The following is a 24,363-nucleotide window of genomic DNA, read 5'->3' on the forward strand; positions in this document are numbered from 1 at the left end:
GCTGCTGCTCCTTTGTACCTGGAAATAACTCCTTGGAAAGTCTTGATCTCTGATGAGGAACATGGTGCAATGCTGGGAATCTGCCTGAGCTGCACTCTATCCTCTGTATTAGTCCTTTGATCATTAAATACTGTGTACCTCCTTGTTTATTTTCCTATGAGTTCCGCTTGGTGAAAAGGGAGAGCCAATGTATAGACGTATTATGCAAATGAGTTTAACTATTAGTAATAACTTGTAGTTTAATGAAAAGTTGTACCCATTTGGATTGCAATGATCAGTGTTTATTCACATACTTTAAAAATAACTTGCAGCTTAAGGAAATTAGAATATATAACTGTACTATAGAAATGGTTTCTTAATCCCAAACAGATTGTGTACATTTTAAATAATGCTAGACAGAATACACTCCCTTTTTGAGGCTTCAATTATCCATTTTAATATTAATAAAAATCAGAAAATTCGCTAACCAATGCATCATGATTAAACAGATAAAGTCTGATGTAGTTTTAGAGCCAAATTGTTGGAAGACTCTTCGTAAGGGAACATCGTTTCATATAGATGTTGTGTCCCCAACTCTAATAACTGACTTCACCTCTGAGTCATATTTTATACATATTCCTAGTATCTATTCAAACATAAGTAAATAATTAAATAAGTAAATTATGCATTATTTGCTAGTTTATGAATTATGTATTTTTGTTTGTTTTGAATGGTGTATAATAGCAGTGGGGGCCAAGAGAATGGTGAGGTTCCAGAACCTGACGATAGCATTTGAGAGATACTTAACCATGAAAGGAAGGCATTGGCTGGAAAACAAAACAGCATGCATTTAGTGGAGAGCCAACACAATATGTCTCAGAATTCCAATGAGTCATCCTATATGTATTATCGAACAACAGCAGAAACAAACCCTTGAAGGATTCCATGTGCTTTGCGTTTGGCATGAAACTCGGTAGATAGGACTTTTGCCAACATTAGATCTAGGAACAATCCTGATACCAAGAATTGCAGCCACAACATTTACTTGGTGCCATTAGCAAGCCAAAGCAAACCTGACTGCTGTTGATTGAGCTCAGATGCCTAGCTCATCAAATTCCAGGACGATGAAAATCTTTCCAAATGAAGACTGTTCTATTTGGCCCATTTCCCTGCACTAAATGGGCCATATGCAGCAGCTATCATAGCTTTTAACACTGTATAACATGGATTATTTGAAGTTAGCATCAAAATGTTTCTAAAAGTTGATAAACACTTCTAGTACCACCACAACCAAGGATGAGCCTCTAAGAACAACCACCACACTCATCAAAATAAAGTGTCACTATAGAGATAGAAGGTAGTACCAAGTTACAAGCTTGTATCCATGTTACAAACATTGTTACAAACATGCATCAATCTGTCTCACAGCCACTTTTGATACATAAATCTTCTGCAAACAATGTTTAGTGTATCTGGACAGTAGTGCCATGGCTCAGGGACTAAAGGGCATGCTGCTCTTGCAGGGATCCAAGTTCCTTTCCCAGCACTCAAGTCAGATGACTCACAACTGCCTGTAACTCCAGCTGCAGGGAATCCAGGGCTCTTTGAGAATTAAAAGGTCGTTCCATTGAATTCACTGCTAAATGGCAACAAACACTCACAGGAAGAACCCTGAGATTCTTCATTATCCAAGATTTTATACTTTTTTGCATTATGCCATTTTATCAATGTTCTCGAGTCGCATTAAACTCTAAGCAGAAAGGCTTATAATTATATATGCCCAAAAAGTGTATTTTTGCTTAGACAATAGAATTAACAAAAGTAATTTTATTTAAACACAAGTCTGTTATACTTAATTTGCATAGTGGATTGGGAATAAACTAGTAACAGACACAGTGTTGTTTTGGAGCAATCATTACTTCCTACTTCGGCATCATAAAACCATGACCTTCATTGTACTCATTTAATTTGGGAACTGGGGGAGTATATGTGATCAAAATACATTGTATACATGTATTAAGTTCTCCAAGAATAATAAACAAAACAAAATAGGACACCACTGACAAGTTTTTGCCTTGAATAAGCCTGACTTACATTTGCTCTATTTTAAGTAAGTTCACTTGATATACTTACTTGTAAGATAAGGTTCTTCTAAATCATAGATCCCCCTGTTCCCTCAAGGGAGATGATAGTTGGATGGAAATAGATGGAAAAAAGAGATAGGAGATAGAGTCTAATTTGATAGAGTCATTCACTATGGATCCACACATGTTTTATTGCTCGGATCAACTTAAGCCTAGAAAATAATCGAAGCCAAATTGTTCAGTGCTGCAGATAATACCCATGTAGCACTTCATTTTTCAAATCTGTATCCTGGTAGTATTTCTTTTGAAGTTATCCAATTGGGGATGAGTTTTGCATCTTTCATAGTACTTCTATCTCAACAAGAAGTGATACTTAAAGTTAAAAAAAAACTTGAAGGATAAAATATAAATGACATCATTGCTCAAATCAATTACCTAAGTTCTCTGGACATTGTTACTAGAACATTTAAATTAAAATGTTATAACTATACAGCCAAAACTATTCTTTCTCCCTAAAATATGAAAAATGGTGAGCATAGATATATTTGAAGTGGGAACAGGACTGCAGAACTTTGTGATACATCAAATAAAAAGCTAAGATATTATAAACTAATACAGTATATTAGTATTGGCAAGAATATCCTTTCAGCATATACATTTGAACCCAGTTAAGCCATCATTTAAAAAAAAGAAAAAAATTCTTTCATGATCTTCTGAAATTCCTACAACGAGTGTTTTCCTAAATACTTTCCAGACTGGGGTGCACTATCCCTGAGATACCAAATGGAATCTCCAACTTTCATGTCTTTTCCCTTATCCCCGCCACTTAGGGTCATAATGCATGCTTGATGATAGTATTTCATAGTCTAGAACTCAGAGACCATTATCACAACAACTATCAGAGACTGATAGGAAGATGCCAATTTGTAAAATGTTACCTGAGTAGGAACAGAAAGGAGGGAGACCCATAGCTACCCACCTTAGAGCAGTCTAGTCAAGTTTACTGAAAACAAAGCTGGAGCTGGACCAGCATGATGTGGACCAGACAAGCCAGCTTCATTGGGGTCAGGGGTTGCCATGTTGCAACTTTTAGTCTCCATTGCTGTTCCCGATCACTAGTTACAATGCAGATTGATAAATAAGAGCAAAATACAACTGTGTAACTCAGACTCCTCCCCAAAAAGTTGGGTAAAATAGTCTCGTGTGGTTCTCATGGAGTTCTTTATTGCTGCAAAATTAAAATGCTCTGCTATAGAGAAATGCCTCTGAGTATGTCACAGGCAAATGACTTGTTTGCCCTTTTAAAAGCTAATCAGTAATGGTCAGGAACAGGCTACTAATTTGGAAACTTATATCAAAGGCAATTCACTCAGCTATTATTAAAGAACTCATACTAGTTTAGATCACACATTCACTTGTTTAGAAAGGTTAGGGATACGAGTTCAGTGTGTGTGTGTGTGTGTGTGTGTGTGTGTGTGTGTGTGTGTGTGTGTGTGGCTATTCAGAGAGGAGAGATTTGTGACTGTGAGAGCTGGCATGTCCAAAGATGTGTGTGTGTGTGTGTGTGTGTGTGTGTGTGTGTGTGTGTGTGTGTGTGTGGCTATTCAGAGAGGAGAGATTTGTGACTGTGAGAGCTGGCATGTCCAAATACTTCAAGACAGACAAGCAGGATGGAGACCTAGAAAAGGAATGACATTTTAGTTTGAGTCTAATGTCTGTCTGGAGGCAGAATTATCTTCTTCTTAAGAGGCTTCCTTCTTTCTTCCCATAGATTCTTCAGCAGATTGGATGACTCTTATTCACATCATTAAGAGTTTAATGAGGTTCTATTGATTACAACTTTAATCTCACCTTAAAAGTACAGAAATATGGGGAGAGGGAAGACATGATCAAAATATATTGCACGAAAATTTTAATCCTAAAAACGGATTGTGACTACAGGAAAGAATCCAGTGTTTCTAAGGCATGGTCTTTAAGACACTTCTCAGTAATGACATTTGGGCGAGTCAGTAAGAGGCAGTTCTCCAACGCAGTGCCCTGCAGGAAAGCTGGATTGTCTGGCCTCCTTGGCTGGGTTTGAGGGCTGTCTCATATGGTGGAAGTATTTCTTGTTTGCATCTGTCATGGAGAGTGCCAGAGCCTGCAGACCAAGGTGTGTTCCAAGGAGAGATGCCAAGGGTCAGGTTGCAGAAATGTGTTCAAATGTGCTGTCAAATCGAAGAAGCCTGAGAACCATAGCCAAAAGAACCCCGATGCAGGAAAGCACAGGGAAAACAATGGGTCAGAACTTGCAACTGAGGAGTAGTGAGCAGGATGCCATATCTGGTGCTGTCATTGTTCTAGGTGAAGCAGAGGATAAAACAAGCTGGGATATTTAAAGGGCTTTGGGACAAGATAGACAGTAAGCAAGTTGGCTTTTAAAACTTAGCATTGGAAGAACTTAATTCTACCAGAGAAGATTTCTAGGGATGTAAAATCTATGCTAGCATGTGGAGCCTGAGCAGAAAATACTGATAGATCTTGGCCCCTTTTAACCAAAGTTTTAATGATTCAACTTCCAAATAGAATTGAATTTCGACCAATAATATATTTCCAATAAAATAATGAATTAATTCATGTATATACAATTAGGATTTTATTAAGACACCAATTTGTGAATTTCTTTTTGAATTAGTTTTGTTAATTGTTACTCAGAAACTTCTCTTCAAAACAAACTACACTCCGGCTTCTAAGTTTAGAAGTAAAGTAACATTTTTGAATGTAACATTTTAAAGTAACAAAGTATGTTTTTCACATGTAACGTTCTTAGATTGGGTTTTCCTGAAACAATCGCCAGTACAAGAATCCCCTGAAAGCGATTTTCTAGGGAATCACTCCTAGGGAAAACACAGTGGATGCAGAAGCAGGGAGTGAAGAGAATGAATCAAATAAGATACAAGTTCAGGTAAAGCCACCTGTTCCAAAACCTGGATGCAACATGACTTCACTAGCGTACCCTAGAGTATGGGCCATTCCTGAGGGCTATCCTGCCTTAGCAAAAGAAGCATAGCTTTCAGAGTCCTGCCTTATACCGAGCATCGTTAAAAGTCTCCTACAGGAGAACACCTGGCCTTCTTTCCAAGAAGGTACAAGTAGTCCTCTTTTACATGGTGTCAGACACACAGGTTGATGAAAGGAAAAATGCAACAGATCTTAGAAGAGGGCATCCTGAATCAGAAAGTGTATTCGTTTGGACTTTTATACTGGAAAAAAAAAAGAGTGGGGTAATTTCTAAGAAGTAGAAATGTACTAATCACACTTCAGTGGCCTGGGAAGTCCAAGATTGAGTTGTCTGTAAAGTCCCTGCTAAACATTCACTTGGCCTCAGGCATGGACCCTCCTAGCTTCATACTTGCAAGAATAGGCCAAAGGCCTATGTCTGAGCTCTACGACGGTTTTAATCTCATTCATGAGGGTGGAGCCTCCGTGGCGTAAGTACTTGCTGAAATGCCGCGGAAGTACTATTATAATGAATTTTTGAAACCAACATACAAACTTTGGAAAGATCCTAGCTTCACTATCTGAACTCTGACCTGTTAGAGTAAAGTCTTTTAATGAGATCGAATAGTCTTCTGTGAGAAAATAATGCTGCAGAGAACTATTATGGGCTTCCAGAGAGATGGCCCGGTGGTTGGCAGCACTTGTTGCTCTTGCGGAGGACCTGAATTAACATCCCAGAACCCACGGGGTGGCTCACAATTGTCTGTAACTCCAATCCCCGGGTGCACACCTTTGAAACTCCACAGGTGTCAAGCACACAGGTGAGGCACATACATATCTGCAAACAAAAAAACTAATATACATTAAAAATAAGAATATATCTATTAATTAATTAAGGAAAAGTATCACGAGAAAATGATTGTCAATTACAACAAAAATGAGAAATCAGAGAGTTTGCTTCTTAATTATAACCAACACCATCATCATATTAGAGATATAGTGATAGGGAAATAAAACAACAAAAGATGATCTAGAGCAGCCATTGAGTGTCCTTACTTTATAAGGATGAAAAGAATACAAACTCAGTGATACATATTGGGAGATGGTGGCATGAGGTAGATTAAAATAATAATTAAAAGAAAAATTTGACACAAATAGTAATAAAGTATATTATTATAAAATGTTTCCAACTAAAATTACTAAATAAATGAAAATTTATTGTAAGATTATTGTAAAATGACATTAATGAAAAATATTTCATAAATACTATTGATATTTAGGAAAAAGGCTTTTAAAATCTGAAAGCCTTTTGCAAAACCTGGAGAACTTTCAAGAGGTCATTAGTAGACATGACCTACAAAGTTCAATTACATTTACTGAGACTTGTAACCAAATAGAAATTAAGTAGAATTTAATGCGATCAAGCAATACTACTAGAGCATAATGGCGGATATACCTGTAAGACCTGAACACAGGAAATATTTAGGCCAGAACTTAAAAAAATATTAGTTTTATTTAGTATTCAAAAGCAAAGTGCATTTCTTTCCATAACTGCAACAGTGTAATAAATGAAAAGAAGAAAATAAAATTATTTCTACCATTAATAATTTTCTTTCTTACAGTTTCAATTTTAAGTGACTAATTTTTTATGTTTAATATCTCTGACCATGTTTATATAAACATTTGTACATAATTAATATAGTAAATTATATTAAAATATGTACCTATGCCCTTTTGTTTCAATGTTTTATTTCTTTCCTCTCCTAGTAAATTTTATTAAGCGGGGAAGAGTTCCATCTATAGCACAAATCGTCCTCAAATTTATGGCTGTCCTCCTGCTTCAGCTTTCTAAGTGCTGGCAAATCAGGTGTAAGCCATCACATCTGGCTGTCAGTGTTCCTAGAAGTTGAGTTTCTGGGGTAAATGTGTACATTTTTAAATTTAAGAAGGTAAAAATAAATGTAGCTGATGGCCCAGTTTTCTATTTCAATGCAAAACCAGGAGCAACTAAAATCAAATTTTAAAAGCTTCCATAGACAGATCACCATGGATTTTCCAGGATCAATAATCAAATGCCAGGTCCCCTTATTCATTATAATGATCTATATATAATTAGATCAGGAGATACCCTCTCCTCCTCCCCCTCCTCCTCCTTCTCCTCCTCCTGCTCCTCCTCCTCTTCCTCCTCCTGCTCCTCCTCCTCTTCCTCCTCCTGCTCCTCCTCCTCTTCCTCCTCCTCCTTCTCCTCCTCCTGCTCCTCCTCCTCTTCCTCCTCCTTCTCCTCCTCCTGCTCCTCCTCCTCTTCCTCCTCCTGCTCCTCCTCCTCTTCCTCTTCCTGCTCCTCCTCCTCTTCCTCCTCCTCTTCCTCCTCCTCTTTCTCCTGTTCCTTCTCCTTTTCCTCCTCCTCCTCCTCCTCCTTCTCCTCCTCCTGCTCCTCCTCCTGCTCCTCCTCCTCCCTCCTCCTTCTTCTCTCTCTCTCTCCCTCTCTCCCTTCCTCCCTCCATCCCTTCCTCTTTCTCTCCCTCCCTCCCTACCTGTCTAATATACTTAGTAATATTACAACTTCAGCTCCTAGTCTTTCTCAGTATCTTGAATTAATTAATTTTTATATTTCTCCCAAATAAGGCCTGGTGCTGTTCCACCCTTGACTCTTGCACACATACGACTCAGCAGCACAGCACTCTTCCTACTTTTATGTGTACTAACGACATGGCACTTTCCAACATCTTTAGGGTTGCCCCTTCACTTTCTTTCTTTCATGTGACTTCAGTTGTCAAAATGATCTCTCTGTCTTTACACTTTATTCCCTTCAGGGCGAGCTTCATACAATAGCCAGAATAATTTCTCTTTACCTTAAAATGAATTCTCTTACTCTTCTGGTAAATAAATATTCCATTAGGTTTGCTGGCATGAGGTATTAGGTGTAATTCACATGTCTTATGATACCAAATAGCTTTGCATGTGTTTGCTATCCTTTAATACACCTTTTAACATTTTCACAACGGTTTAATGTTTTTAATCATGTTGTCTTTTGCTTGTTAAGATGTGGCTCTCCTTCCCATACCTAGGTAACAGCTATTTCAGGGGCACAGCTTATGTATCCTTCATAGCTGTGTTTAGCCTCTCTGTGTCTTTAACTAGTGTCCCGATAATCCTAAAGTTTTCATTTGGGAAAACCAGAAATGGTCTCTTTCACAGTTATTATTGATGATCCCAAGAAATAATACTTTTTCTGAGTATTAGGAGGAAGTCCTCCTGTGTTTTTCACGGAACATTTAATGGTTTGGGCTTTTGCATTTAAGTCTACGACTCCTCACCTTTTACTTTGTGTGAAGCGTGACAGACTAGGGTTAAGTCTTTACATAGCCGATACGTGGTCCTTTGTAGATTAACTTCAAGCAGAGTTTGTAAAGAACTATCAGAATATCTTTTAAACTGCTTGAAACAACTCACCACTGAGGACACTGGCCTTGCAGTTTTTGTAGTGGGTAAGGTTTGTTAGTTGGTAATACAATTTCTTTAATACAGGAACTTCCAAATGTTCTATTTTGTGGAAGAGGAGGCAACATTCTTTTATTTTGATAAACTGACTCATTGTGCCTAAGTTGTCAAACTTGTTTTACATGACTGTTCATGGTTTAATGTCCAAAATTCCCTTTGTTCATTCATAAATTTCATTCTTACACAGCTCATCCTGTACCAGAGAGCCACATCTATAATAATCAGTCACCCCCAGATTGCTGTATGACCTTTTTTTTGGGTTTTTTTTTTTGGGGTTTTTTTTTGTTTGTTTGTTTGTTTTGTTTTTTGAGACAGGGTTTCTCAGACAGCATAGGCTGTCCTGGAACTTTTTCTGGAGGTATGGTTGGCCTCAGACTCAGAGAATCTCTGCCTATTCATCATGTCTTTTCCATGCTCAACATAGCTTATTAGCTCATGTCTTTCTAAAACTGAGTGTCAATCCGTCATTTGAACACAATAGCTTATTTATCCACTCACCTACTGAAGGGTATCTTAGTTGCTTCCAACTTTGGGCAATTATGAATAAAGTTCCTATAAATATTTATGTGGAACCTTTTGTGGGAGCATGACTTTCCCATTGATTTGGGGCAATTCCCAGGAGTGATTGTTGGATTATATGCTAGGAGCATGTTTACTTTTGTTAAGAAACTGCCAAACTCTTCCAAAGTGACTGTTTCATCATTTATCCCTACCACTGAGCAAAAGTCTACCTTTTCTTCCCACAAGTATTGTTCCTTATGGACATATAATTTTAAAAAATTGATGTGTGTTTATTTCTGGATTCTCTATTCTATTATATTGATGCATTTGTCAGCTCTTCCCCCATACAATACTGTTCTAATTCTAACATTACTAGGGACTTGGCTTTTTGTTGTTTTTTTTTTGTTGTTGTTGTTGTTATTGTTGTTGTTGGTTTTTTGTTTTGTTTGTTTGTTCATTTTTTGGTTTAGTTTGGTTGTTTTGTTTCTCTATAAAAACTTGAGAACCAAGATGAGAATATCCAAACAATTATTCTGAAGGGCATTTTGATTGGTTTGCTCTGAAAAATATAGAATAGGTTGACAAATTCAGAGTCCTTGACTTTTGCATCCCTTCCACCTTGAGTTTTGCTTTGCTATCTTGTGTCAGAACCTATAGCTATAGTGGGGTAAATCGTCATATGCCTTTCACAAGGTAGAGCCTAGAAGCACCTGCTTACATCTGTGCCTGCATTTCTTACTTGTGTGGGTGATAATGTAAATCAGATTGTCTTTTACACTTCAAGTTCTCCTTGTCTGTTGTTCCTAGGAAAGAATTTCATTAATTTCATAGGCTAACATTATATATCTTACAACATTGGGTACAGTAACTTATTAAAGAAGCTTAGTATCTAAGTAGATGATTACGACGTGTGCAAAAATGGCTTTTCTACTTCAATTTATGTGTGCTTGTGTGTGCTCGTGTGTGTGTGTGTGTGTGTGTGTGTGTGTGTGTGTGTGTGTGTGTGTGTGTGTAAAGCATCTCCTGGAATTTTGCAATGCAGACGTTTCTGCAGCATGTTTGAAATTATTTTACTTTTGTCCTGAGTTATGACTTCTAGTACAGAGTTTGAAAACACTGGTGAGAGAAGACAACACTTCTTGTTTCTTGTTTCTGATCCTGATAGGAAAATTCAGACTTTTTTCCCCCAGAATACATTATATCATTTGTAGCTGTTTGGTGCTAGTGTGTTTCAAGCTTACAGCTCATCTCTATTCCTAGTTTTATTAGAGTATTTATTTATCATGAATCGGTCCAGAACTTGTGCATTTTCTGCATCTATTGGTTCCGTCATGTCGGTTTTTTCTTCCTTCGTTTCTAGATATGATACATTGTATTTATCGATTTTAAAATATTGACTAGCCTTGATCATTGAACAAATCTGATCTTGTAGTTTATGTTTTGAAATGTCATTAGTTGTTGATTATGTTTAATAGATATAGGTCAGCTCTTATTGTTCTAGTGATTTTGCATAAGATTTGACAGGTCATGCATGTCATTCAAAGAGCTGACTAATTTCATATAGATTATCAAATTTATGAGTGAGGAATTCTCTTGATGTTCCTTTATTATCCTTGTGATATCCATAGGATCTTCCTTTTATCCTTAGCTGTTCAGAGGCTTTTCCATTTCATTAACCTTTTTATGGAATCATATACCTTCAGATTCTATTGATTTTCTTTATTGATTCCCCACCTTTGGTTTTTATCCATTTCTTCTGTCTTAATTCTTTCTTTCTCTGCTCACTCTGAATTTAAGTTGCTAGAGATGGATAGATAGATGGTTTTGAATCTTCCAATTTTAATATACGTACTCAATACTTACAAATATTGATATTTTCATTTTTCATTATGCACAAACTAAAAACTGTATCCTTCTGTGTTATCAATTTTTTGAGAAAATTGCCATGACATGCAAGCTGAGGAGGACAAAACTGAAGTCTCTTCCACACATACATGTTCAGTGGTCAGCCACATAATGGTCTACAACTTATAGAGGAAAATTGGGACTCCCATTCTTTGACGCTCTCTTTCTTAGGATGACCTCTCAGTTCCCAGGAGGCACAACGGTTACTGTGTTGTTTTGTGTTTGAAGCCAAAAGCTGTGATTGTGCTTCATAAGCTTACCTCAAAGCCTGCCCAGTAACTTCCCCTTCCCCACAGGCAGTGGTACAACAAATGTTCCACATACAGGAGGCCCTGAGTTTGATTGGCAGACTGAAAAAGAGTAAGGAAGGAGTGTGGGGGTGGGGCAAAAGAGGAGGAAAGAAGATAGAAAGAGAGAGAGAGAGAGAAAAGAAAATGCAAAGGTATTTCCAGGATAAAATATGCTCAGTCAGATTTAATAGACTTCATGTGATTCTTTAGTATACTCTTTTGGCCACATATGAAAATTCTAAAGTCATTTTGTACTGAGAAAAGATATTGGTCTTTAATATTTTTGCAACATCTTTTTCGGCTTTCTCTTTGCTTCATAACATACATTGGGAAAGGCTCCTTATTCTTCATTTTGCAGCATATAACCCCGGGGTTGTCTCTTCTCCAGTGCTGGAATTCATCAGTGACACCAGTAGGGACAACAGCTTCCTGCTGCTGAAGTTTTCTATAGCAAGTTGAATTTCGTTAAGAGACATAGGACTGTTGTTTATAGAAGTTTAGTATTTATTACACGAAGATATGTCTATAAATTTTGCCTCTTACCTTGTTAGGAAAACTTTGCCATTTAGTTTCATTGCTGCCACAGATTGGCATTTTCTCCTGTCTAATATTGTGAGTTATACTGTTATGCAATTACTCTTAAATTCCCTTTTCATCAACGGAAACATTTTCTATTTCCACAGTTTTTGTTTTTGTTTTGTTTTGTTTTCTATTATTTATGTGTTGGGAGCCTTTCTGCTGCATTCTGGACATTGTAAGTAGCACATAATACATTATCTTGTAGTCGTGCTCCCAATTGCTCTTTAGTTTGACTGGACGCACACCACCAACTTTGTGTTAGCTACAATCTCAGCCTAGTCCTCTCCTCTAGAGCTGAGGTCTTTTCCACACATACACGTCTCAGTGCTTAGCCAGATAATTCTCTAGCATGTAAGGAAGTCACGGGAGAGCTCACTCTCTGGCTGTCTTCTTGTAACATAGCCCCTCACTTTATAGTGTTCTGTGTTGTCATTCTGTCACTGTGGGTTTTAGACCAGAAAACTGTGGTATTTCATCCCAGATTTACCATGCCACATGGCCACTAACTGTAGCTTGCCCCCAGGCTTCTCCCTTTATAGTTACAAACTCTCCCAAGATCCAGGGACCACATCTGCATGTGACAATGGCTGGCATAAGAAAACAGACATGTCTTTTTATTTATCAGTGAGGTTGCCAGAAACCTTCCCTTATGCCAGACCTGTGTCATATGTCCACCCTAAAACCAATCACCAGTAAAGACAATGTCGTGTTATGTTTGGCTTAGTGAGTATAATGGCATGAGAAGGAGAGCGAGCTTTCCAAATAAGTCAGTGGCGCTACCACAGAGGAAAAAGCTAGTAATGGGCCTGAGATAGACAGCCAATCGTGTCTGCTACAGAAACGTCTGCATTGCAAAATTCTAGGAGATGCTTTGCACACACACACACAAACACACACACACACACACACACACACACACACAGCCCAAAACAAACAAACAAACAAACAAACAAACAAACAAATCCACAGGAATTGTGGGTCCCAAAATTGTGTAATGTGGTGCTGCTAAAATTAATTACTAGATAATTTTATAAAAGTGGAGAACCAAGTAAAGAGGGAGTAAGAACACTGTTGTTGAAGAATTCAGAGAGCAAATGGCCAAGGATATAGCTCAGCTGATAGAGAGCTTGCCAGCACCACAGTCACCATGCAGGGAGGCACAGACCTGCAACACCAGCACACTGGAGGTATATGTAGGAGGATGAGACGTTCAAGGTCATTTGTGACTGCAGATTAGTTCAAGAGCAGCAGAATACATGAGGCCCTGACTATAAACAAACAAACAACAACAACATTGAAAAGAGAATCTACATTGGCTCCTATGAATTTGAGTATCTAGTCCTTAGTCAGTGGAAATGTTTAGAAAGATTAGGGGGTATGGCCTTGTTGCACATGTGTCAGAAGGCCATGCCATTTCTAGTTGCTTATATGTGGTTTATATTAATACTTACTGTACTTTCTGGTTTTATGTGTCAACTTGACACAAGCTGAAGTTATCACAGAAAAGGAGCCTCAGTTGAGGAAATGCCTCCATGAGACCCAGCTGTAAGGCATTTTCTCAATTAGTGATCAAGGGGAGAGGACCCAGCCCATTGTGGGTGGTGCTGTCCCTGGGCTGGTGGTCTTGGGTTCTATAAGAGAGCAAGCTGAGCAAGCCAGGGGAAGCAAGCCAGTAAGTAACATCCCTCCATGGCCTCTGCATCAGCTCCTGCCTCCTGACCTGCTTGAGTTCCAGTCCTGACTTCCTTTGGTGATGAACAGCAATGTGGAAGTGTAAGCTGAATAAACCCTTTCCTCCCCAACTTGCTTCTTGGTCATGATGTTTGTGCAGGAGAGAAACCCCGACTAAGACACTTGCTGGTGTGAAAGCTGTCTACGTCTTCAGCAGTTTTTCTTTAAATAAACTTTCTTGGTGCTGTTGAAGATTGAATCAGGGCCTTGCCCATGCTAGATAAGTAGTCTATCATTGAACTCTCCCTTCAGCCCTTAATGTTTTTCTACCATGACCTAGTGATCTGTCGGCTGGCTTCCATCTACCTTGTGTTGCAGGCCTAGATGTCTAGCTAGAGATCACTGAAAGCCTGTGTGGGTGGGGATGAGGGTGGGGGTGTCTGGGTGTGCATACTGGGGCATCAAAAATTGCAATAAATAAGGGAAATTCCAACAATAAGCTTTTAGTATAAAAGTAGAAATAAAACAGTTCTCATGTATTTTTAGCTATAGGAAATACAGTTGAATTAGTTAAAAAAAACATAGCAGCTAGACAGATTCTGCACCAATCCACTTATAAATGTGCATGATTTCACTGGTGAAAGGTGGAACGCTGCTTTTCCTCCCATCATAGAAATTTGTTTTTGGAATATCGAAACTTCTACTAAGTGCAGTGGGAACACAGAAGACAAGATTTGTAAAAACTTACTATCAGACTATCCTAGCCTCCACTAACTGTAGCAGGGATGTTAGAACAAGGATTCGTTCGTATCTGGTATTGGAGGCACCAAGGAGCCATTGGAAAAATTCTTAAGCAGAAATGGGTTATAAGCCGCCGCCATTGTGAATGGCTGGCCTTAGTTGGGATTCAAGGGCCTCACCAACATCTCCCTGATGTAGACATAGTTTAGTTACAGTCATACAACACCATCTACTAAAGACACCGGAGAAAGTAAGTGCTGAGAAGTATTCCATCTTTCATACTCAAGACCTGAGTTAGGAGGTGTGTCTTTTTTTTTTTTTTTTTTTTTGCTTCCTGCCTACTTCAGAGCCAGGAAAGGGCGTCTGCTATCTTCTGCTCTCCGGGAAGTGATTCTGTCCTTGGTGTGTGGAAGGGCTGAAATCTTTTCTGTTTGCTTATCTGGAATACACAAAGAAGACTGTCACCATCCCAACAGCCTGTGGAATTCCATTCACCTTTACCAGACCCACCTTTTTTTAACCTGTAAATTAAGGGCTGAAGGACAGCAGGAAGTCCAGTCTTCTCAAGCTGAGTCATCACCTAGGACAGTCAGATGAGAAGCAAATGAGGAACATTGTTTGCTCTGCGCTGTTTCAGTTTCTACAAAAGACCTGAAAGTCAAAGGGCATAAGGAACTCAGGGAAGGACAATGGCCACCTTCACAGTTATCTTCACGTGCATTTCTTCTTGAGGTTTTCCCACATGAAACAGCTTTTGCCTATCCTTAAATTTTATATGTGACTACTTCTCCACTTTAAAATAACTGTCTTTAGATGAAAACAGTAACACTAATAATGTCCCAGAAAATGACTGAATTAATTCTATCCTAATTTCCTAAAATAAACTATAAATAGAAGTTAATAAAATACTTTAATTTGCAAAAACAATTATTTGAGAGATTTGTACAGATTCGCCCTAGGAAATAGTTAAAAGTTTCATAGTTAACTTGGAAGAAAACTAATTTTTAAATTAATTTTTTTATTCTTTGACAATTTCACACATATGACCCGTAATTCCTTTAATCCCTATTGCCAAATAAAAGTTAGCTTTAATTATAGCTTTTGAGAAAAGCATTTCATTTGTAGACATAATTTCAACTTTACTAGGCTCCTTTTATTATTTGTGAAAGTATTTATCCAGCCTGTAACAATCAAACACCTGATTCTTTGGACCTCAAAATTCATTAGCTAAATAAAAAGATTGGTAGTCTTCAATCCAAATGTAAATGTAGACTATAAATTTCAGTAGTGCAAATGTCCTGTTACCATTATCTCCTTCTACAATCAAAGAATCCAGCACATCCCCTCGCAAACACTAGATGTTTTACAATGGGCTTTGTGTTAAATTGCACTACCTTATAATCTCGAATAAACACAAAAACACATTATCACAGACTGATTACTTACTGTGGAAGATGTGTATTCCAGTCTAGAGTCTAAAGTCTGTCCTAACAAAGACAAGACTGATCTCAGATGATTCACAGGAAGAGAACTTTAAACCAGGTTACCATTCACAAAGCTGTAGCGAGCAGCAGGGTACAAGGCAGACAAACCAGGAATATAAGAGGAACTTACACAACTCCTTGAGCTTAACTAGCAAGAGAAGGAAATATTCTAGGGGCTCAATGAATAGCTAGAGACCCAGAGGAAGAGTCCTTAAGGAGATGCACAAATCTGGAAGAACACATGATTCCTACCACAATCATGACACTGAAATAAAACCAAGTATAGGAGGAAACACCATGAGTTCTCCCTGTGTATGCTGATCTACCCATTGACAAAGGCAAATGCAAGTCATAGCTCAAGGAACATGGGAGAGGTGCAGATGTCAACACAGAGTTGGATAGGCAAAGGAAGGGAATGAATTCCTAGGAATGATCCAAGAAAACTAGGCCCAACAAAGATTGCACTGACTACAGCACAGTGGCCTTTCTGTTATCAGGGACTCATAGACAGTACATCTCCTGTACCAAACTCTATTGAATAGGAGAAAAAGTATTTGTCACACATAAGAGTGGAAACTAGGTCAAAACAAATTTCACAAGATGTATGTTTTCACACTAGGCACATGGGCCTGGAGAGATGGCTCAGTGGTTAAGAACACCTATTGCTCTTACAGAGGATTCTGTTCAGTTCCCAGCACTCTCATGGCAGCTCACAATTTCCTGAAATTCTATTTCCAGGGGATGTTCTTGTGCCCTCCATGGGTTCTTGCACACATGTAGTACGTACATACTCCAGCAGTCTCTCTCCTAAGCAATGCACTTAAAGAAAGAATAATAAATAAGTCTGATAAAAAAAATTAGAATACAGCAAACAGGTTAGAGAATTTTTATTAGAAAAGAGTTAATGAAATCATTTAGAACACATAGACTATTTATCCATGATTCTGGAAGCAGAAAGGAAGGAGAGAACATCAGGACCGCCTGCCAGAGACTTTACCCAAGCCCTAAGCGGAAATCTAGATCAAAGGATTGTGCCATAATCACACAGTAGGTGATCATCAAATCTTAACCCTTTATGAAGCCAGAAAGCAGACGTGACGGACTTTCTTGGCTCCTTGGTAGAGAAGGACCACATAAATGGTTGACAGGATCCAAATCTCTCCAAATCCTGTCTAGGTCCCGAGACAATTCTAGATTCTCCATACTTAAAGTCAAAAACAAAAAAAAAATCAAAGGCTCACCCATGCATACATGTATGCATACCCTTTAAGAGTTAAATTTCCATATCTTCTTTGTTAGATCTAAAATATTAAAAATAGCCTACTATAGCCTAGTGGCACACAGTAGGTATTCAATTAACATCACTTGAATTAAAAACCAATTAAGAAAATATACTAAAAATGACCATACTGTAAATATTTTCATGTCAACAAACCAAAATTATACATGTGTGTGTATATATATATATACATATACATATACACACACACACATATATATATATATATATATATATATATATATATATAAAACAAAAAAAGTATTACAAGTGTCACACAACTAAGAAGTAGAGACCTTGACTTGGTAGAAGACAAGGTCTGCAAAGGGAGAGCAGGAAACACCAAAGCTCTTCAAAGATCTCACAACTTTATCAAAGGAAGGCTGTATGTCAGCATCACAGAGATGATAGATAGTAACTTTGTGAAAATATGTTCACTGTGTTTAGTATCAAGATATAGAGCTCAGCTTTCTGGAATTGTGCTGATTTGTGTGGGTGTATTTCCAATATTCCAATATAAATACTTTTCTTACAAAGATCCTATTCCTTTCTACCTTAGCCACATTCCCATTTCAAGAGTTGATCATTGGATCATTGAAAACAAGAGTAGAGAAAATTCACCATAGTTCCAAACTTAAAAAAAAAATCTATATGAATTGTATATGCTTTGAAGAACCACTCTGTTGTAGGAAAATTTAACTTGATGGTATAAAGAATTAACTCAAATTAGTAGATTACTTTTCTAACTAGTATCATTAATTACTTGAGGGAGCAACTTAAAAACTTATTAAATCCTAAAGAACCTATGAATATCCTGAAAATAGACGGCGTAAGTTACTTTTAAATGTGTTCATTTCATTTGAAAGAGTCTGCTTTACCCAAGTCACAAAAACCCTTACTTTATTTTGCCTAATCAAGTGATAGTTAATATTTCAACACAGAGCCATTTTATTGCTTCTCTCTGGCTAATCAATTGTAGCAAAGATATGCTGGTTTTCCATAAGTAAAGCCTCCTAAGATTCCTTATCTCTTCCCTTCTGGTAACCCAGACCTATTGGAGTGAGTCTGAGATGATAAGGAGAAATCAGAGAAAGGAGGAAGAAGAAGAAAACAGGTATATGGGTGTGTCAAGCCCTAGGGTCACATGTAAGGCCTGTGGCTGGCACTCCTAACTGGTCTGTCATTCTTAGGAGCTCCAGCCATTCTATAAAGTGCACAAGAGTTGCATTCAGTTTCAGGCTGATCATTCTTACTTTAGAAAAGTCCAAAAGATATTTCAACCATCCAAACTTTGCGAGGGTCACCATGACACCACAGAAGGAAATTTCCAAATCTGACATCCAAAGCTATGTTGCAATTGAAACTTTCAGACACGAACTAAAATAAGTAATCAATCTGGTTTGTGTGTGCTCATGCATGAACATGTGAGAGGGCTCTATGTGTGCAGTGTCTAGCGAGCTGTCCATAGGCCAGGGAAAGACTTGTCCTGTGGTCTCTAACTCTACCCCATTCTCTTACAGGCCAAGTCCACAGCACCAGGATTGCTAGTGTCCAAAGCAATAGCTTTCTTTGCCTGTGTATAGATGCCAGGGATTCAAACCCAGACACCCATGCTTACATAGCAAACACTCTTACCCCACCCTCAATTTCCTAAAATAGAAAAGAAAAGTCCTTTAGACTATATGCATGGCATATATATTTGAACAGATACTACACTTGATTTTAGCCGAAAGGCAGAGAAGCAATGGCATATGTAAGTTTCACTCTTAGACTTGGATTCAGACTCTTTGTGACCTCCCGTGTATATGCAAATGTTTAAAAAGATCAAGGACTCTGAAAACTAAAATACTTCTGGTCCTGGTCATTTCAATGAGGGATGCTCGGTTCCTACTGTCAGATTTCTGACTGGTTTGCAAGTGTTGAATCCCTACTCTCTGAGAGCTAAAAACCCTGTATTTCATTCAAAGCTCTTATAAACTACTGCTTCTGTACTTCGCTCAAACATGGTTGATTGTGACCAGCCTTTCCAGCTGTGGCTTCGGAAGAGAACAAGGAGAAAACAATGCCTTCCTACTGACATTTCCTGTAAGTGAATTAGAAAACAGGCAGAGGTTCCTATGTGCTGCACCATAGGCTTAAAAAAAAGCAAAGCCTGCATGCACATGTCGTAATTGTCAAACAGCCTGGCTGACTTTTGACCTGATTTAGCATTACTTGAAGCAGCTTACTGACACTGTCAATGCCATCTCATATAATAGAACACGCACCTTGTAATCGAACCACAGACAGTGCTGAACCACATAAAGAGCCCAGGAAAAGACACATCTCATATATAAACTGCTCAGAGAGAATAGCTACTGAGTTATCTGGAAGAAGGCCCTCATGGGGCCTCTTTTCCACAGAAGCACCACATTGGAGAGGTCTTTCATGCTTTCTTCTCACAAGCTTGCTTTTAAAAGTTCATAACTCTTCAAATCATCTCATTTAACAACAGCTTACCTCTCTTTCTTTCAATAAAGATTTAGACTAATATCACTGGATATGCTTAGGCCATAGAAACAGAGCACGCCCTGCAAGGATCGGATGAAAGAGACAGACAGCCTTTTAGAATAGTGGGTACCATTCTAATCTGAAGCTTGTTCTGCCCTTTCAGTCTTAACAGAGAAACAATTAATAAAGGAGCCCATTAAGACCTGATTATTGCAGCTAAAAAAAAAAAAAAAAAAGGAAGGTAGAATTTCAGTCCTTTGAAGTAACTGAGAATGATTCAGGCCTCATTACAGAGATATAATCTACATTCATACATTTATGTTAGTGATTCGAATCTATTGGGAGAGATTGGATTCCGTTAAATAGCGCATCTTTCCTGTGGAACATTTCTCATGCTTTCTGGGGCTAAGCTAAGAGGTGACTTAACAATACAGAGTGGTGGGGGACTTCGGGATTCCACTGTGCTGCAGAAGAAAGGCAGTACAGAGAAGAAAAAGAATGAGATATAATCTAAAAAGCTATGTCAGCTTTTCCTTTGGGCAGTTTAGTAAATGCCCCTCCCTGCCATCCTGCCGTACAGACCAGAGGCAAAGGGACGCTGGGACTCTCAAACATTGCACCTGCTGATGGCAAGTTTTAATGTGAACGTTTCGAGAATGCCCTTTCGCTCATTTTAGGTAGCATCAAAGGCAAAGTTTTAGCTAGAAAATCTGAAGAGCTTTGACTGGAGAAGAAAGGTGCTAGTGGGGGGAGAAAGGGGGGTTGTGGGAAGGAGTGGGGGTGTTGAGCTGAAGGAGTGCCTGGTATGAATTTAAAAAAAAAACACTCAAGTTGGCATGGGTAATGTTGGTGTCCAGTGTAAAGAAAACCCCAAACTAATTACTTCCTGTATTTCATAATTTTTCATAAAAGAATCTTTATTGTATGGTTCCATCAAACATATTTCTTAAATGTAATTTCAATGAGTTGTCAATTCAAACTTGTGAATTCTTTCTTTGGGCATGCGACTTAAATCCCTTAGAAACTGTCTACTCCTTCACTTGTCTGCCTGCTCAGGTATAAAATTGTGAAGTAGGAAATTGAAATTAGCACTGTGGGCTCATTTTTGAATATCCATGCTTTAATTAAAGAAGCAAGACTTGTCTGACGCAGGCTCTCTATTTGCTTAACTTTTCAATTAAATAGCTACAGAAATCAGCTAATCATATTAAAGTTAGAAATCTGCTGTGATGTCCGTCACATTGTCGAAATCTTTCGAATGACCACCGCAGGGAGTTATAAATAATGCAATTAAAAATCCTGATTCTGGTATTAAGTAGTTCTCTCTCAAAGGCAGGGAACACACAGAATAATGAAGAGCATGCGTCCAAGCCATTCTTCAAATCACAAAAATGTATTTGGGGAATCATTAACAACCTCTATCTCTGGAGCTTTTTAAATTGTAATTGTCTTTCTTCATCTTCCAATGAAGACTGGAACCCAGTGCGCATGACATGGTTCCTGGCTTGTGTGTGCAAGCTCCTTTTGCAAATTCTTTCGGAGTCACTGTGCCATTTGCTAACTCTCAAGTTCACCTTGAAACGTCTACATCTTACTCAGCCATTTAGGTTGAATCATGTGAAATCACCACCGTCTGATATTGACCATTTGTTTTGCTTAGCCAGAACACAGATGTCTAACTGACTCCCACAACAGAGTAATATATGTTCACCCGATCCTAGCCAGTCGTTCCCTAGTTTAGCTATTTCCTTAAGGAAATGATCTCCTGGGACTCAGAACTGTAGCATACTCAGGTAGGAGTGGGTTATTACAGTATTTCCTTCTTTGTGCCTTTTGGTTCAGGGCAATAGCTTCCTGGTCTTGTCCTGACTTCTGTCTGAGTTTGGGTTGAAAGCTTGTTTCTGAGAGCAGAGGTAGAGTTGGGGGTTGGTGTGCTCAAGACTGTTTGTGGAAGACTGGTTAGGTAGTGAAGCTGCATTGTAAAGTAGAGCCCTTTAAACATTAAGTCTGAAGATGGGCGGGGACCTCCTCTTAATGGTAAAATGCAAAGGAAATTGCATAGAGGAAAAAAAACAGGCAGCAGGGGATTTGGTCAAATTGTGTGATAAAATCTGCGATCTCAGGAAAGTGCATAGGCTTTGAAGTCCATGCGTGATTCTGTAAACGACTCGTGTTACCAATTAGAAATCAGTAACTTGGGTCCCTGATTTCATTTGCGCCAAGAGAGAGGCGATGTTTAAGGGTGACGATAAATCTTCCTGAGCTTAAAAAGACAGAGAGGGCCAAAGTGTGAACTTTTTACTTCAGCAACGGAAGCGAGAAATCAATGATTCATTAAAACCGGAGACCTCCTTGGAAGCTGGCAGGAGAGGAGGAAACGAAGCTAGCTCATTATGTCTCCCTTCTCGACTTTAGCTCCTATCAGTTTATAATCTGCTCTTGGAGAGAGTTTGCCCTGAGCATCCTCTTCTGCCTTCTCCCCAGCCCTCTTTCCCTGGTTCTGGGATCTGGAAGGCAGAAACACATCCACACACAAAAGCCAAGCTCCAAACTCTTATTTTCACGGCCAAAGAAAGAAAGAAAGAAAGAAAGAAAGAAAGAAAGAAAGAAAGAAAGCAAGCAAGCTACACTGGAAAACAAGTGAGCAAGGGGCTCCCTGTAGGGGAGGGGAGTGGTTCCCGCCGGAGGGCAGCAAAATTCGGAAAGCACGCGGACAGCTCGCGCTGGTGGCCAGCGCTGCGAGCACAGGACGCTGGAGCCGCAATTAGCAGGAGCTGCAGGCTGCGGGGCGGCTGCGCCCACGGAGGCGGCGAGGAAGGGACCCGCAGCCCCCAGCTCAGAGCAAAGGCATCGCGCACTCCTCTGGCCCAGGCTCCCCCCTCGCCCCCCCCCCCCGCGGCCTCTTCCCCCTCCCTTTTCTCTGGCGTTCCCAGCAGCTTAGGGTTTCAGATGTCCCACCGCCGTTTGACCCCCTCCCCCCTTCTCCACCCCTGCAAATGAGGTTTGACCAGCAGAGGCAGAGCCCACCTCTGGCTGAAAAGCACTGACATTTAGACTCCAGGCTTCAACCTGTTTACAAGCGGCTTTCCAAGGGACTTGGAGGTGGAGGGAAGGGCCAAACAAAACACCAGCCGCCAGCCGCCCCCCAAACTAGAAGTGGCTTTCGGGAGACTTCACATCAACAGGCACCACCAAAAAGAGAAAGGAAGGAGAAGAAAACAACAGCGCCTGGGTAGCTGCCTCCAGTTCTGACAACTCCAAAGAGACACACTTTTTAAGTGGCCAGCAGGCTGGGACTCTGCAGAGAAGGACCAGAAGGTGCCAACCGCAGAGGGGCGCAGATGTCTTCCTGCACCCCCACCCCACCCACTTTGGGTTTTGTTCACCGTCCTGTCATCTGTTTTTCAGACCTCTTTTGCATCTAACATGGTGAAGAAAGGAGTGAAGAAGAGAACAAAGTAACCCCCGGGGGGAGCGAAGAGCTCTGGTGACCGACACCACCAGTTCCTACTGCCTCGGCCACCCACGTCCACTGTTCACCCTGAGACTGGAGAGACACAGGCAGCGGATCCGAGGACGGAGCGAGGACAGGCAGCCGGCCCTTCCGAGGAGTTATGGATGTTGGTGCACTCGCTTCTGGCCAGATCCGTACCCAGAGGGAGCTAACCAGTAGCCATCACCTCCAGCTGTCTCTTTGCCTCGCACCAGGTCTTACCCTTCCAGTATGTTCCTTCTGATGAGACAATTTCCAGTGCCGAGAGTTTCAGTACAATGTGGAAATGGATACTGACACATTGTGCCTCAGCCTTTCCCCACCTGCCGGGCTGCTGTTGCTGCTTCTTGTTGCTCTTCTTGGTGTCTTCCGTCCCTGTCACCTGCCAAGCTCTTGGTCAGGACATGGTGTCACCGGAGGCTACCAACTCCTCTTCCTCCTCCTCTTCCTCCTCCTCGTCCTCTTCCTTCTCCTCTCCTTCCAGCGCGGGGAGGCATGTGCGGAGCTACAATCACCTCCAGGGAGATGTCCGCTGGAGAAAGCTGTTCTCCTTCACCAAGTACTTTCTCAAGATTGAAAAGAACGGCAAGGTCAGCGGGACCAAGAAGGAAAACTGTCCGTACAGTAAGTAACAAATGCGTGCTCCTCTCCTTCCAATTATCCACCCCCACCCCACGCGGGGAGGGGGGGGGGCAGAATCTGTTCCAGATGTGGCCAGCTAAATATTTATGTCCCCAACCCCTGTAAAATGATGAAGTGGAATACTTTCACACTAAATCAGCCCCCTCCCGAGTATACATTGTGCGCAGCATTTCCTCCACTGTGCAAGCCTCCTCCACATCCCTGGCAGCCCTGTTCCTGATCTCTCTAGTTTGTCACTCACAGGATCACTCCTGGTGCTGTAGAGTTGTTGCTGCTAGGAGATGTCCCATTCTGTCTCCAATACCTTCCCCCATCTCACCCAGAGGTCTCCTTCCCCTCCCTTCTGGAAATGGCTCAAGTAAACACATTTTGTTTCTTTTCGCTGGCAATCTTAAGAGTTTTGGGACAGACTCCTAAAGCTGAAAATAATTATCCAGTGTCAATTGTAGGAGCTTTATGGGAACTTGAAGGAAGAAAAGTCACTTCCACTGTCCCCCTGGTCCCCAGCAAAAGCCCCACCACTTCTAGATAGAGGCTAAAGAGTTTATTTTCCCTGGTTTTGATTTTTTTTTTAACCCCTCCTTTCGGGTCCTTCATTTCGGTTTGAGTGATTGCAGTCCATGAAGTTAGTTTTTCGGGCAGTACCGCTGCTATTTGTCTCCTGCCTGCCTTCTCTCGGTAACATGATGCTCATGTCTGCATTGTCAATCGCATATGCGCTGCTTTGTGGTGTCTTGTTGTACTG

At 40.0% G+C, this 24,363-nt stretch overlaps 1 protein-coding gene, 1 long non-coding RNA gene and 1 pseudogene across 6 annotated transcripts in view; 1 reads left to right on the top strand and 2 right to left on the bottom strand.

The window, feature by feature from the left end:
• Positions 1 to 441: 441 nt before the first annotated feature.
• LOC134485848 (uncharacterized) lies at positions 442 to 23,433 on the bottom strand. 5 transcript variants are annotated; one of them, XR_010064108.1, is made up of 4 exons: positions 23,199 to 23,336; positions 14,741 to 14,810; positions 5,833 to 5,880; positions 442 to 4,402 (listed from the first exon to the last, which is right to left on the bottom strand). It is a non-coding gene; the product is annotated as an uncharacterized LOC134485848 (long non-coding RNA). The 5 variants fall into 5 exon arrangements; XR_010064109.1 differs by lacking the exons at positions 442 to 4,402; positions 5,833 to 5,880 and adding an exon at positions 11,406 to 11,684; XR_010064106.1 differs by lacking the exons at positions 442 to 4,402; positions 5,833 to 5,880 and adding an exon at positions 11,406 to 14,669.
• Positions 18,568 to 18,739, bottom strand: Rnu2-66 (RNA, U2 small nuclear 66; annotated as a pseudogene).
• The window catches only part of Fgf10 (fibroblast growth factor 10), a 77,042-nt gene continuing 75,207 nt past the window's right edge, over positions 22,529 to 24,363 (top strand). Inside the window, exon 1 of the mRNA NM_012951.2 lies at positions 22,529 to 23,600. Within this exon, the coding sequence (NP_037083.1) occupies positions 23,255 to 23,600 (346 nt within the window). The 5' untranslated portion in view covers positions 22,529 to 23,254. The remainder of the gene's footprint in view (positions 23,601 to 24,363) is intronic.

Source organism: Rattus norvegicus, chromosome 2 (assembly GCF_036323735.1).
Source record: "Rattus norvegicus strain BN/NHsdMcwi chromosome 2, GRCr8, whole genome shotgun sequence".
NCBI classification, from domain to species: domain Eukaryota; kingdom Metazoa; phylum Chordata; class Mammalia; order Rodentia; family Muridae; genus Rattus; species Rattus norvegicus.